The sequence below is a fragment of the Periophthalmus magnuspinnatus genome, chromosome 16 (assembly GCF_009829125.3).
Source record: "Periophthalmus magnuspinnatus isolate fPerMag1 chromosome 16, fPerMag1.2.pri, whole genome shotgun sequence".
NCBI classification, from domain to species: Eukaryota; Metazoa; Chordata; class Actinopteri; order Gobiiformes; family Gobiidae; genus Periophthalmus; species Periophthalmus magnuspinnatus.
The window spans coordinates 23,260,213-23,274,448 of NC_047141.1; the positions used below are offsets into that span (position 1 = coordinate 23,260,213).

General features: G+C 36.4%; 3 protein-coding genes across 4 annotated transcripts; 1 reads left to right on the forward strand and 2 right to left on the reverse strand.

The window, feature by feature from the left end:
• Positions 1-998: 998 nt before the first annotated feature.
• LOC117383281 (lipid scramblase CLPTM1L-like) lies at positions 999-5,367 on the reverse strand. 2 transcript variants are annotated; one of them, XM_033980404.2, is made up of 17 exons: positions 5,094-5,367; positions 4,850-4,941; positions 4,610-4,775; positions 4,320-4,447; positions 4,149-4,227; positions 3,956-4,073; positions 3,787-3,881; positions 3,617-3,701; positions 3,430-3,530; positions 3,286-3,339; positions 3,166-3,216; positions 3,006-3,088; positions 2,888-2,922; positions 2,745-2,800; positions 2,600-2,644; positions 1,892-2,025; positions 999-1,798 (listed from the first exon to the last, which is right to left on the reverse strand). In XM_033980404.2, exons 1-17 carry the CDS (start codon positions 5,286-5,288, stop codon positions 1,732-1,734), a joined length of 1,584 nt encoding a protein of 527 aa, XP_033836295.1. In that variant the 5' UTR covers positions 5,289-5,367; the 3' UTR covers positions 999-1,731. The 2 variants fall into 2 exon arrangements, with proteins under 2 accessions (XP_033836295.1, XP_055084193.1); XM_055228218.1 differs by having other exon boundaries at positions 1,669-1,798; positions 3,166-3,219; positions 5,094-5,364.
• A 403-nt stretch (positions 5,368-5,770) lies between these two features.
• On the forward strand, positions 5,771-14,084 carry mrs2 (magnesium transporter MRS2). Its single transcript, XM_033980406.2, has 12 exons — positions 5,771-6,545; positions 6,618-6,682; positions 6,851-6,887; positions 7,028-7,140; positions 10,921-11,082; positions 12,282-12,412; positions 12,482-12,598; positions 12,721-12,790; positions 13,004-13,086; positions 13,161-13,278; positions 13,355-13,459; positions 13,556-14,084. Exons 1-12 carry the CDS (start codon positions 6,260-6,262, stop codon positions 13,601-13,603), a joined length of 1,335 nt encoding a protein of 444 aa, XP_033836297.1. The 5' UTR covers positions 5,771-6,259; the 3' UTR covers positions 13,604-14,084.
• LOC117383284 (integrin beta-1-like) lies at positions 7,011-10,044 on the reverse strand. Its single transcript, XM_055228219.1, has 7 exons — positions 9,806-10,044; positions 9,521-9,725; positions 9,202-9,334; positions 8,843-9,143; positions 8,012-8,278; positions 7,741-7,938; positions 7,011-7,118 (listed from the first exon to the last, which is right to left on the reverse strand). The coding sequence occupies exons 1-5, from the start codon at positions 9,910-9,912 to the stop codon at positions 8,032-8,034; spliced, it is 993 nt and encodes a 330-aa protein (XP_055084194.1). The 5' UTR covers positions 9,913-10,044; the 3' UTR covers positions 7,011-7,118; positions 7,741-7,938; positions 8,012-8,031.
• Positions 14,085-14,236: the final 152 nt, after the last annotated feature.

Genomic DNA, 14,236 nt, shown 5'->3' on the forward strand with positions numbered 1-14,236 from the left:
GTCATCTGTCTGCTCTGTGCTGTTCAACGTGTGTCGTGAGTGTGGTTTGGCGAGTTTGCTTTACAGAAGCCCTTTATCCAGACGGAAGTTCCACCCTTCTGCTCCAGTGCTGGCATCAACCACAAAATATCTCACAAATGTGTGTTTGCGCTCATGTCTCAGGTGACCAAGCATTCCTAAAGCATGCTTTGGTTTCACAAATACTTGTTCTCTATTTCTCTTCTGTCAATCACAGACACACAAGTTCTGGTGCCAAATGTCATGTACTACATGCTTAGTGTAGTTTGTTCAGATTTATGTTCTTGTTATATGTATATTAGGCCTGGGAAATATGGCAAAAATGCTTTTTTAATTCATTTTTTACTCATCACAAACAAATAAATGTTGCTTTCAATCTTAATTTGAATAAACAAAAACAAGTGTCATTTAACAATGAAATTAGTATTCATATATTAGTATATTAGTATGATTCTTCCAAAGTCTCAACTCACAAATCACATCCTGTCACTGACAGAGGATTGGTTGTAGAAAACATACCTAAAAAGGCCCAAGATGATGATTTGAAACAATTTGCACAGTCCTAATGTATATTCCAATTTCTAATACAAATAATATGGAAAAGGCTATTTTGCTATAACTTTATAACTTGACACAAACATATTTCCTCTTTTGTGTAGATGTGCATTGTCCCTGATAGATAAATAAACAAACTAAAGAAAATATAACACAAGTTTTAGTCATATAGAAATCACATAAAAAAAAACCTTTTTTTTCTGTAATATTACTTACATGCGAGCTCTAAAAAGATTGTGAGATGTACGGCAGGTAATTCCTAGAGCGCAGAACCCAATGTAAAACAATGGAATGCAAAACCACACACCCAGGTCACGCCCACAGTACAAGTCAAAATGTGTCCCTCAAAAATGTATTGATACCAGAATAATGTACACAGATTTAGATACTGGTTCAACAGAAACCACTTGAACAGAGAGACACACCACGCTGTAAGGAGCTTTTATTTTTTTTGTCATAAACTTAAACCACTCTGAAAGAACAAATGCAACAGTTGAAATTATTTACATATTTCAGTTCTAGTTTGTATCTGTCCATGAACTGCAGATGTTTTTCTTCACATGCATTTTTTTGTACAAAGCAAACCATATGATTCAGTCCATGATAGTGATAAAAATGTAATGATTGGGTGACCACCTGCCACTCTTTTGGTTGTCCTGCACAGCCATTTAGGCCCCTGTCCCTCATCTCACTTCATGTCTCAATTTTTCCATTAATGTCACATGAATTATAATAAAAATGAGATTTACATACATACAATAAATCTAAACTTTTGGGAGTACTGGCTTTTAGGGTTGTAATATGTTGGCTATTGCTATTAAAACCAATCTCTCCCTCTTTCAGTAGATACAAATTGAAAATCATATAGTGTTATTGCAGATAAAGAGCCCAAAGTCCATTCTTCCATGTCCCAGCACATTCAACAGCTTGTCCCTATTTTTCTACTATTTGAGGTGGTCACCATAATAATGACAGTAAAGAATATTACAACATATTTTGCCATATCTGCCTTGATGTAAACCAAGCAGTAATAATTATATAGTGGATTTCTTTCATAAATAAAGCTGGAAATGTGAAATGATAAATGAAGTAATTCTAAATAGTTGTTGCGTTTTAAATTACTTTCATTGGATTAATTTCCTGTCTGTAATTTTGACCTCACTGAGTCTTCAGTTTCTTGCTGTGTGCCCCAGAGTCTCGTCTTCTAGATTTTAAGCCATATTTCCTGATTGGCACCGAACAGGTTAAGAAAATGTATTAAAATGTTGTTGTGTCTGGGTGAGTTTCACTGTTACACAATAGTTTGCATGTTTCTTACCTGCGTTGGTAGAGATAAAGCAGAAGGAAAACCTCATCTCTGAAGCAGCAGAGTTGGTGAGAGGAAGTGAGGGAGAGCGAAGGGTTGTAAAAGGAGACGGCGTAACACAGGTCTGATATAAGCGTATTGAACCCCTGCAAAAAACAGAATGCAGTTATGCTGATATTCACACTAAAATACACAAAGTTAAAACAGGTTATGTGGGGCAAATCAGCTGCCACATTTGTGTTTATCCAAGGGCAAGTAGCTGTAATGCTGAAACAGTAAACCGTGTGGAAAAAATAAATATGGAGCAGAGTATAAGATTTCTCTTCCCCTTCCTTTTGTTCATGACAATACATGTATAGATTTAAGAAACAGAGAAGGAGATCCGAGCCACTCTAACATTAAGTAAAAGTTCTTTATTATGGCCATAGGGACACGTTGACCCATTTCAGCCAGATAGTGATGGTCTTCTTCATTCTTCTAAGTTTTTGTACAGTAGTCCAGCATATGTAGATTTGTTGTGTTTTTTAATTTAATAAAAATTTTTATCATAACGTTAACAAAATGGAATGGCATGTGCAATAATAAAATAAAAGCGGTCTATAAGATTCATGCACTATGCTGGACAATTGTCAGGCCCATCCTTTCTCATAAATTCACAAGCTGAATAAGAAAACAAACATACGTCATTATTATAGAGTAAAGACTTATAAATGTACTCACTCTGTACACCAACACTGCCCCCTGCAGGTGGCTCACAGACTTCAGCTGAGAGGTTGAGAATTGAAGAAAATGAAAGATGTAAAACATGTATTTCGACTGTTGGTAATTAATAAAAAGCTAATTAAAGTACAGCAGACAAATATACCTTGTGATTGATGAAGAGCTGTGGAGCCATGGACAAGAAGCACAGCGCATACACACCTGAGACAATACACAGGTTAAAGTCCAACAGAAAACATGGCAAATCATATCAAAAACATGAATATGATTTTTATTAAAGATACTCACCAGTCACCAGTGTGTTAAGCAACCAGGAAAAGTAACTAAAAACATAAAGATGTTAAATATTGAATTTAAATTAAATTAAGGTAAATCATTTTACATGTTTAACTTTTGAACAGCTCACCACTTCTGTCGTAAGTAGGCCAGTGAGAAAATAGCTCCACTGATACACAGAGGATAGACCAAGTAGGACAAATATCTGGAAACCTGTGGAAAATAATATGGTAAAAACACAAATATGACCATTGAGCAATGACACAGATATGAGGTTAAAAAACATATACCTGTGTATCATACTCCACTGTTTTCTTTTCTTCATCGTCCATTTTGTTTACCTGACCAGTCAAAGTAATTAGAAATTGGCACTAATACATTTGAATGTAGCTCTAAGATTGAACACTCACAGTTAAACCTTTCCACTGCAGTTTGATTTTATAAACTTTGAAAACCTTCCACACCTGACAAAGTTAAACATTACAATTAACAAATTTGTATTTGTTTGTTTATGTGCCATTCACATATATAAATGTAAGGGATCCTATCTGTACCTCTACAAATGCTCCCAGACCAATGGGGACCAGCACCAGGAGGCTGGTCTCCTCAAGCAGGTGCATAAATATCAGCAATGTACTGAGACTGCGCCACAGAGCTAGATAGATAATAATGTTATTATGAGGTTATTAGCACAGTAAATTCACAATATGAAATCAAAAATGATCAAAATAGATTTCTGACCAGTCTTTCTGGACACCCCTGCCATGCTGCTCTTCCCCCTCCATGAGCTTATGTCATTTTTAAGAGCTAAAAATTCACATACAAGCTGGAAAATAAAACAATAATCAAAAACAATAGTAGGTGGTTAATGCTTATATGTTTATGTATAACAAACTTTGCATGTTTGTTACCTGTAGAGATGTGATAAATGCAGTCAGCACTAACAGGTAGAAGTTTGACCCTACAAGTGTTTCTTTAATTTCATCAATGTTTTCTTCTGTAAAGCCTAAAAAGATAAAATAATAGGCAGACGTCACAAAATGAACTGAAATAAAAAGAAGTACACATTAAATAACTCACCAAATTGTCGAAGAGAATAAATCATGTCTTGTAATTGCACCAAAAACCTGAATCTCCTCAAAGAAATGCCCTCATAAGACACAGTGAGAGGGAGCTGCACTGAGCTGCGATTAATTTCCTGCAGAGGAATAGGTCAATACTGTATTAAACTTACTAGTGTCACTGAAAACATACTGGGGCTATGAAATGCTACCATGAGGTCTCTGACTCTGAAGCTGAGCTCATTCACCAGTAGAAGAGGAAGGTAAGTGACCTGTCTTTCATTCTTAGAGCTACACAGGCGATGCAAACATAAAAAAAAACAACAACCAAAAAACAGATATAATTTAAACAGTTCTGTACAGAAATTGTCATTCAGCCTTACACTCTCATGAAGCGACGCACATCACTGGGAACACCTCCTTTATTGAACGAGAAACTTTCAGACATCATTATAATGGACAGATGGGGTCTCCAGTGCGATACAGACTTTGGTTTATGTGATGTCCTCCTCTGTTGGAAATATAAATGTTATTTTTTAAAATATATTTTTACACACTTACATCAAGACACAGATGTTCATAAATAAGCACTAATTACGCAAGGCTAATAGTCAAAAAGATGCAATACAGAAAAAAGGAAAAACACACTGCAGTTAAGTATCATGTTATTTACCTTGTCTTCCTCTGATCCTGCTGCAGTAAAGTAGGTGGTGAGCTTGGCTGAGTAGTGGACTTCTTTATTGTCTTCTAAGGGGGAAACTCCAGATTTGTGCACATACACCACAGCATACAAGCTACCATTAGCCCGGGTTTCCTCTGGCACTGATACAGCAACCTGTCTGGAGAACCAAAAATCCCAAAATGGGGAATGCCGATCCAAAACTGAGTACTACTGAAAGTGTTTTTGACTAACCTTTCAAATAAAGATTGTGGATTAAATGGGTCAATTTTAAGAGCTAGATTAAGCTGACTGTTGTCTGGTATGAGACAAGTGAATACACTCAGCTGAAAAAGTTGTAGAAAACATGACAAGATTATGGCCAAAACAATGAAAAAGCAAAAAGCATAGCCATATGATGTGAACACTTATCCAGTACAGTAATTTAATAGACAATTGATCCAGGCACATCGACCATATTATTCATATACACATTTACCTGTAACCTGGGTCTTGCAGTCAGGTAGGAGCTGATGCAGTGCTCTCCTCCGTCGCAGGGCTTGTTGTTGAGGAAACTATAGAGCAGCCATGCGGTGTGCAGCATGTACACAATGAATACACCGAGCAAAAGCTTAGCCCACGAGCTCTTCTTCCCGCCATTTCCTGACGGTTTGGAATAACAAGATGGAAACATGGATAAATATAAAGATAGATATAACCTACAACTAATATGAAGAGTGAATACTGTCTCTGGAGCTGAACACGACACCGCTTCCTCCCTCCTACAGCATCCTTCCGGTTTCTGCATCCCTGAGGAGGAGATGGTGCTGATGCTGATTTAACTTTTTATTTATTTTATTTTTTATTTTTTACTTGTAATATTGCCTTGTATATTGTTTTTCTTATTTATTCTTTTAAGTGTGTTAACTGTTTTGAGCATACATGTATATTGTTTGCTTCCACGCTTTGCATAGAAACCTATAGCATCCGTTGCGCTTCATTATCACTGAAAAATAAATGAACAATTATATCCATATCTACCTTTGTAATTTGATACAATACAGGCTATACAAATACGTTAAATACAAACGGGTGGTCTAGATTAAAAAGCATGAACGTGTCAGGTTACGTCTTGTTGTTTGTGCAGTGATGCTCTTACTTTTATTTTACATAGACGATCTTTGCTCCGCGTGTTGCATCTTGGTCGCACTCATTGCTCTTTCTCAAGTCAATCAAAGTGTTGACTGTCTAATGTTCTTCAAGATGTAAACATGAATCCCACGGTTGGATCTTACTCGTTTTAAGTGCGTCGCTGAGTTTTTTCTTCAGTTTTTATGCGCTGCCTCTTGTCAAAGCGGTCAAAGGCGCACACAGAGGTTTTAAGCTAGCTGCACATTAGCAAACATGTTCGGAAAACCAATGACAGCAGCAGAAGTTAAGAAAGTAGGACAACGCAAGTGCACAGTGTATTTTTTTTCCTCGGGATTATAAAGGAACATAAAACGCTTAGTTAAAGTTGCAACAGGACAATTGGGGATCCTGTCACTTCTTCGCAATGTTAAAACACGGAATGTCAAATGGGAAGACATCAGATATCACGAGAAGCATCATTGTTTGATCTATAGGCTTTCTCTAGTTATTAAGGCCTACAAATATACAGTGAAGATGCTGTTCTCTGGATGCAGGGCGTGCGTAAGGACTTATTTTCCTTTTAGTGTAAACTTAAGTTCAAAGCGTGTTCCCAGACTGCTCACTTTGGGTATAATAAGAACTTTGGTTACAACGAGTCGAGCAGATGCCTCCTCACAGAAGCTTTGCACTTCACATGGAAATAAACTGGGATGGTGCAGGACGCGTTGTCAAAAAAGAGCTTTTACCATCAATCAGCAATTGTGTCATTTTGGTGGGCAAGTTCAGAGGAGCTTGCTGCAGGTTGGAGCTGCTTGGCATGGTAGTGTACTATCATAACATCAAAATACATGAATTATCTGCACATTAACAATAATTTTAAAAATCCCAACAGTTTGCCCCATTCGCCATGCAGTATCTGAAGCATCTCCCTCCAGTGTGGCTCCTACTTTTATTGTGGTAAGAACAAAAAAATTAAGAAAAAGCTAAGGTTAATTTCAACTACATGGGGATATTTGCACAATAGATTCTGATCCGATGATGTTCACCTGCCATATTTACTCCTCAAATTACAGAAGTTCACATGTCTACATATTTTGCTCCATTTTGTTTCTTTTTGTATTACAGATGAGATTTGACCAAGAAGGAAATGTCACAACGTTTGGTATGTCATTCCAGCAAATGCATTTATTATTGAATATTATTTTTTTTATACTATTTATCTTGAAAAACCTAAATCATACACAACAATTGGGTTTTTTATCATGATATTCTGCATTACATTGTAATTCTTATTTGCTTCAGAAAAGAAGAAGACAGAGCTTTGTCAGGAGCTGAGTTTGCAGGCCCGAGATCTCCGCTTTCAGCACAGCACAAGCCTCACTGCCAGGAACAACTGTATTATCATCAGAATGGAGGTATCATTTATCAGACATAATTAGACCTTCCACTAGGGGTAGACAGTTGTCTTACTCAAATAATTTGGCTTGTTAAAGGGTCATTTATTGTTTTGATTTTAGATTGTCATATCAGCCACATCATTCTTCCTAATTTTGAAGATGTACTGTATTTGCCAGGTATTTAAAGGCAGCGTTTGAAACATGCATTATGGGCTTCAAAAAGGAAGTAGTGATCCTGGGTTATGTGCCTTAACCTGCATATAGAGCACTCTCATTCTCAGTATGTGGACAGGCAATTGTTTATGTGACAGAGCAGAACCTCCAGAAATCACTCACTGAGCTCCAGAGTCTGCACTGATTAATGTTTGGCTGTAAGTCCTGGGTTTTAGCTAGTGAGTATTTAGTCATTTAGATTTATTTTGAACAGATTTTGGTTATAGAATCTGGAAACCAACAGTGAGTAGCTTATCCTGCTTTTGGATTAAATTATCAGCCTGAGAATGAAAACACCAACTGACAACATCTGAAACCTGGCCATCATTGTACCGTAGAGTGTTTTTAAGAATAAGCAGCATGTCAGATTCATGAAATTTTAAATACAATAGAATTTTTACATACCCTATATTTTAAATATTTGTATTATGTTGAGGACATTCTTTTGTCTTTGCCACAGTCATTTGGCCACTAGAGGATCTGGAATAAGAAAAATGGAAAAAACAACTGTCCTTTTGGCTGATCATTCTACATAGAGGTGTGGGTACATCATCTTTTGTATCTACTAGTATCACAGTGTTTTCATGGCACTCTGTCTCACATCTAAAAACAAATAAGAATTATACTTTAGTAAAGTTTACAAAACAAATGAATGAATGTGCATCATATTCCATACCTTTCTGTTCCAAACACTCCTCACTCGACGCAGCTCGCATTGTCCTGGCATCGGTTTTGACAAGTGGGACAGAACTCACAGGTTGGGCCAGTGTAAGGTGGTTCACAATTGCACCTCCCACAGACGCATGTGCCCCGTCCACTACAAATCATTTGGTTTTCAGCCATGCAGGGAGCAGAGTCCATTGTACAACTGCAGTCTTCACCTGCCCAGTCCCCCTCACAAATGCATTGTCCACACTGACACATCCCCCGCCCTCCACAGATCCTGTTATATAAAGTAATTCTGCAATCAGTCATATCACAATAACACATTTTGAAGTGTGATATATTACCAGTATAGAAAATATAGATGATACACAATAATATTGTATAACTAATCTATGCCACTGACACAATAACAAAAACAAAATCTCATAAAAAAAATAAAACCTTTCTAAATGTACAACATTATTAATGTAACGTAAGCTACAATACATAAATAGCAGAATGATCCAGTTAAGTAGTTAGTTTGTATCTGTGAGTCATAGAAGTTATCCCTTCTTCAGCTCAAATCTAATTGAGTACAGTAAAATGACAAAAGGTTCCTCAGTAGTGAGAAGAAAACTTACCCATAAAAATATTATATTTAAAACAACTCCGTGCCAGTCTTTGTGTCATGTGGTTTGTCCTTGTAATTACAAGACGTTAATCAAACATCTAGCAATTAAAGGGCAAATTGTACTTTTAAAATTGGGCTGGTTAGAATTCTAAATTATGGGCAGTTTATAATGGCGTGTCACGTCAGCACAACATAAATGATATTGTTAATATTATTTTAAGGGTTTTGTACCTGCCATTGTTATACGGACAGTCAAAGTTGCTGCATTCACAGAATTGACCAAAGTACTTCTCATTTGGGTTTTGGCGCTTTTCGCAAATACAGAATCCCTCCTCACAAAAGCCCCTCCCACTGCAGACTGGAGCATTGGGGCCGGAGCGACAGTAGTCATCGTTCATTGTAGACGTAGAATCTGTTTGGCAATATGACCCACTGTAGGGCATCTGACATAGACACACACCACACACCAGTCTGCCATGGCCATTACATGCAGGGCTGTTGAGCTCCTGTTTGTTTAGGCATTCACATTGACCTACAAAAAAACATGTATTAAATGATTCATCATTATTATTTTTATTGTTAATACTTACAATCCAAACTTATATCCAAGTTGACACTTTGTGGAAAAATATTCGTCTTGATATCGACAGACCAGGGTCCAGTTTTATTTTGTGGCTGATTTGAATCATCATTGCTGGGGCACTTATCAGCCTTTACCTTTACCTTAGTAAGTAAAATACACATAAAAATCCTCAATTAAGACGGTTACTATTATTATTTAGATGTTTGTTGTTTTTTTGTTTTTTTATTAGGTCAGAAAAGTGCGAGTTAAAGAAAGTACATGAAACACATGCATGTAAACAGGCTAAACTGAAATGTTTTCCTAACATTATCTTACAGTTTACATACCTCAAAAACCATAGGATTTTCACTTGAAATTTCCTTGAATGTGATATTAACAGTTTCTGGTACTGCAGTAGTTTCCAGCGTCAGGTCCGGTTGGTATCTGGGTGTGGTGATTTTTAAACTGAAGACAAGATTTACTCCTGGTCTTAAATTAAGAGACAATTGCTGAGGCTCCAGGAAGATAGAACGGGCATCTGCAGGCACATTCCTACCAAGGCATCGGAAACACCGAACATATATTTAAAACAGCAAATTATCAATGATTGCAAATATACTTTTAAAATATACCTTTTAATAGTCAATTCACCTCTAGGGTTATACACTTGAGAGCTTGTACATCCCGCTCTTTGAAGCATTTTCATTGTATTGCAGCGTGTTTTGTACAGAGGGTCCATGCACCAGCCACACTGTGGGCCTGACTGAATGCACTCTGCACAGGTGGAGGCTGATCTGAGACAGGTTTGGTTTTTGGCTTGACTGAGACACAAAAGTCTCCCTAGCAAACACAACCATAGCAGCCTACTATCCATGCTGGAATAAAATTAAAACATTATTTATCTTTAAAAATGTCAGAATAAAATGATATGTTTAGTATATTTCAGCTTTAACTTTCAATTAATGTTAATTATGACTTACTGTCCAACATTTGTGAAACAACTTTATCAGCATAACTGATTAAACACTAGCGTTAATAACTGATTAAACATTTTTTATGCTACAAATCTGTCCTATGCAGTTCTAAAATAAAAATAAAAAAGCATTGGAGAATTGAAATACAGGTCACCTTGTTTTCTGCTTGTTGTGCCTCCAAAAGTGAAAAACCAAGAGTGATGTTCAGCTACAGAAACTCAAACCTAAAACACTGTATTGACAGTGTTGATAACATTTTGGTCTACCCCAAATATTGACAGATTAGAGGTCAGGATCAGCTCTTAAAAATATGGACTGATATTGAAGCATGTGACCGTTTCAGACTTTTCTGATGTTTAGTTGTTTACTAAGAATACAGTAAATTGGTAAAAGAATTTGCAGGGTCAGATTAAGATTTGATTTTATGTAGTTTTAACTGTTTTGTATTGTAATAACAATATAATATAACCCTAACCCTAGTTTGTATTGGTACTCAATGAAAAAATATAATACTAATTTTTAAAAATGCAATATTCAAGAATCACATTTAATATTGCAATAACTATATTATTGTGATGTTTCAATATACAACAAAATGTAAATTTCAATGATTTGCTAATCAAAATAAAAACATGAGCACCAAGACCAACACGAAAAAACCAAAAATCGTATCTTCTTTTTAAAAAATGTCAAATGGAGACCTTAATGTGCTGTGTTTCAGCCCAGGTTTGTCTGTCTCTAACAAGTCTTATTGTGCCTCTTTGTTTTTGCAGTCCCTAAAAGCCATTGTGACTCTGGAGAGCCTTCAGGTTTTGGACTTTCGAGGCGTGGGACTGGAGAGATGGCTGGTGCTGGAGCTCGCCCCACAGCTGGCTACTCAAACGTACTCTCTCCCTTTTGAGTTCCGCGCTCTGGAGGCCATACTGCAACACCGGGTGAGCATACTGGTTACGAAAACGTGTAGACCAAAAATCTGATCATTGTCAGATGATTAAAATGGCATGCAAACATCAAAATCTCATGTAGGAATTCAGATTTTTTTTCTGATTGCTCACACCAGTGCATGTGTTATGGATGAAAAGACAGAAAGCAATATTTTTTTTAATTCATTTTACTTTAAATTCCAAACACCACTTAATACTTCTTCACCAGGAGTTTTGGGTTCTTTGCATTCATATTTTTGATGTGTATGCAATCCGATTTTATTATTAAGCTATGCAATTGCTACAGTTATCATATTTTTATGTCCATGGAAATGTATCAAGTGTCTATAAACCAGTGGTTCTCAAATAGTGGGGCGCACCCCCTGAGATGCCTGGGGGGGCGCGCATGACTCCGCGTATGACACTGTAGATACTGTAGACAGCGCGTACGCAGCGCGCACACAGCAAAGAACAGGAGAGAGCGAACAGATCGTGACACAGGGCAGTGAACAAGAGACACTTTTGCTAAAGAGTCACAATGGAAAACATTTTAACAGGGATGAAAAGAAAGACTAATGAAAGTAATGAGACGCACGAAAGTCACCTGAACCTGAAAAATAAGATGAGGAAGTCTGATGAAGCGTATGGAGCACTTGGCTTCACTCCGGTGGGACACGAGGACAGGCCGGTGTCTGATGTGGCAGCGGACAGTATGAAGCCAAATAAGTTAAGGCGCCACCTCATTACACCTCAGTCACGCTGATAAGACGCTGGAGTTTTTTCAGCGTAAACGTGCCAAATATTGCCAACAATCATCCCGCTTTGTGAATGTCACTTAAACCAGCAAGCACTGTTAGCATCATATAAGGTGGCGTACCAAATTGTTAAATTGCTTGTTTTAATTTGATATTTATTTAATTTTAATGCATTATTTTGATATTTATTTAATTTAAAATTTTAAATTTGATGTTTATTTAATTTTTTTTTTTTTTTTTTTTTTATTAAATGTCATGATATTTTATTTTTCAGTACCAAATGGTTCAATCAGTTGTTCCAAAAATATGTATAGTTCAAATAAGGATACAATTTTAAAAATAAATAATTTAATTATTTAAAAATAATCGCGGCGGGGTGGGGGGAAAATAATTGAGAAGCACTGCTATAAGCTGACCCTGAATGTACATCTTATCACTATGAATGTGTGTCAATAGGTTAATGCTCTCCAGATCCGGTTAAATGAGGTGGAGCCTGTAATATTGGACACACTGGAATCTCTAGTCGACCCAAAAATTCTTTCTGCTGACCGAAGCAAGCTACATGTTCTACTTCAAAACAGCAAGAGGTATTGCACCACGGATTCTATATTATCATAATACACAATATTCAGGTTTATTTTATTTTTGTCTTTTAGTTTGTCAGAGTTTGAAACAGACATAAAAGTTTTCAAAGATTCGTTGCTGAAGATCTTGGACGAAGATGAGATGATTGAAGAACTTTGTTTAACCAAGTGGACTGACCCAAGAGTTTTGTATGTGTTAAATGTTACTTAAAACTGTAAATATTGACAATTACACCACACTAAAATGAAAAAGCCCATTATGTACACTCAAACATGTCCCTGACATGATGTATTCTATGTGTGTGGTACAGTGAAGAAAGCAGCCTGGGTATTGACCATGCTGAGGAGATGGAATTGTTGCTAGAGAATTATTATATGCAGGTAAAAATGTTTGTTTTTTTTCCTGAATATGTCTGAAATAAGATACTGAAGCTGTGCGCACTAAGTGCTGATAGCAAGAAAGTGCGCAGGAAAAAATAAAAGTGAAGATTTGTCTATTTACAAGAAATAATATGATTAAGTTCCTGTCTAATGTGATATGAGGCAATTTTACAGTTTATACTACTTGTGGTTAAATAATGACTGACTCTGCAGGCAGAAGAGCTGGGGAATAAGGCCAGAGAGTTAAAAGGACTAATAGACGACTCTGAAAGTGTTATCTTTATCAATCTGGATAGGTACATTACTACAGTGTTTTTGTATATTATGTGTAAACTTGTACATTAACATTTATTCATGTGTTTCCCCATAGTCATCGAAATGTTATGATGCGTCTCAATCTACAGCTAACAATGGGCACATTTTCCCTCTCTTTGTTTGGTCTAATCGGAGTGGCGTTTGGTATGAACCTGGAGTCATCATTTGAAGAGGTAATTCTTACGTGTCAGTTTTCTTTTTTCATTGTTAATACCCTGCTTATGTCATGTGTTTTGTGTACGTTAACAGGATCCCAGAGTTTTTTGGCTCGTCACGGGTTTTATGTTTTTGGGGAGTGGGTTAATTTGGAGGAGACTGCTTTCATTTTTGGGACGCCATCTAGAGCCTTCACTGGTAATACAATTTAGTCAATCTTATTTTGTATATACATTCATCTGTAACAGTCACAGTGTAAAAAAAAGTTTTTTTTAAAATTACTTTGTCTTGTAGATCCCTCCAGTGTGGAAAAGAAATCTTAAAGGTGGTGGAATGAGATGATCCTTTTTTCTGCTTTGTAAAAAGCCATTGAGCTGCTGAGGACCTGACCCTTACCTCATTTTGGGACTTTGAAGTCCTAATTTTATTTAACATAAAACAGATGATTTGCTGTGTGATAGAGTCCAGTAGAGGTCAGCATTGCATTTACCTCCATCACCCACTGTGGTTTATTCCTAAAATATATACAATATGTATATTTATATGTGCACATGTAACAGAACTTCAAAGCAAAATTAAAGTTTTTATTACATCTACAATGAGTAATATAGCTGTAACCGTACCTATGTCAGAGAAAAATACTGCCATCAAAGGCATTCTGTCTGAACAAAACTATAATATAATATGATTTTATTTTTTGTAAGTTGGTAGAAATCAACATAATAAAACTATTTTGTTAAGTAAAATGCCTTTTTTACGGGTGAGTTGACACTTTAAAACCCTAAGTTTGGTACCCAAATAAATGAATTATGCTCAAAACCCACTAGTGATCATTTCTAAGAACTTGTATTATGCTATATGTACTTAATTTGGTATTTATATTTATGAAGCATTTACACCTAAATAAAGTGATGCATAAATGGGTACAGCTGTCTCCTTTTCTTTCCCTCTTTTTCTCATGATTTCTCAGTACAA

What these genes read in the sequence shown, in the direction of transcription:
- LOC117383281 (XM_055228218.1), bottom strand. Translation starts at nt 5,288, where the DNA reads ATGTTTCCATCTTGTTATTCCAAACCGTCAGGAAATGGCGGGAAGAAG. An exon ending in TCAGAGTCAGAGACCTCATG is followed by an intron (nt 4,074 to 4,148) that starts GTAGCATTTCAT and finishes ATTCCTCTGCAG; the next exon opens with GAAATTAATCGCAGCTCAGT. An exon ending in GCCTACTTACGACAGAAGTG is followed by an intron (nt 2,923 to 3,005) that starts GTGAGCTGTTCA and finishes TTATGTTTTTAG; the next exon opens with TTACTTTTCCTGGTTGCTTA.
- mrs2 (XM_033980406.2), top strand. Translation starts at nt 6,260, where the DNA reads ATGCTGTTCTCTGGATGCAGGGCGTGCGTAAGGACTTATTTTCCTTTT. An exon ending in TGGACTGACCCAAGAGTTTT is followed by an intron (nt 12,599 to 12,720) that starts GTATGTGTTAAA and finishes TGTGTGGTACAG; the next exon opens with TGAAGAAAGCAGCCTGGGTA. An exon ending in ATCTTTATCAATCTGGATAG is followed by an intron (nt 13,087 to 13,160) that starts GTACATTACTAC and finishes GTTTCCCCATAG; the next exon opens with TCATCGAAATGTTATGATGC.
- LOC117383284 (XM_055228219.1), bottom strand. Translation starts at nt 9,912, where the DNA reads ATGGACCCTCTGTACAAAACACGCTGCAATACAATGAAAATGCTTCAA. An exon ending in CTTGGATATAAGTTTGGATT is followed by an intron (nt 9,144 to 9,201) that starts GTAAGTATTAAC and finishes GTTTTTTTGTAG; the next exon opens with GTCAATGTGAATGCCTAAAC. An exon ending in TGTCCGTATAACAATGGCAG is followed by an intron (nt 8,279 to 8,842) that starts GTACAAAACCCT and finishes TTTATATAACAG; the next exon opens with GATCTGTGGAGGGCGGGGGA.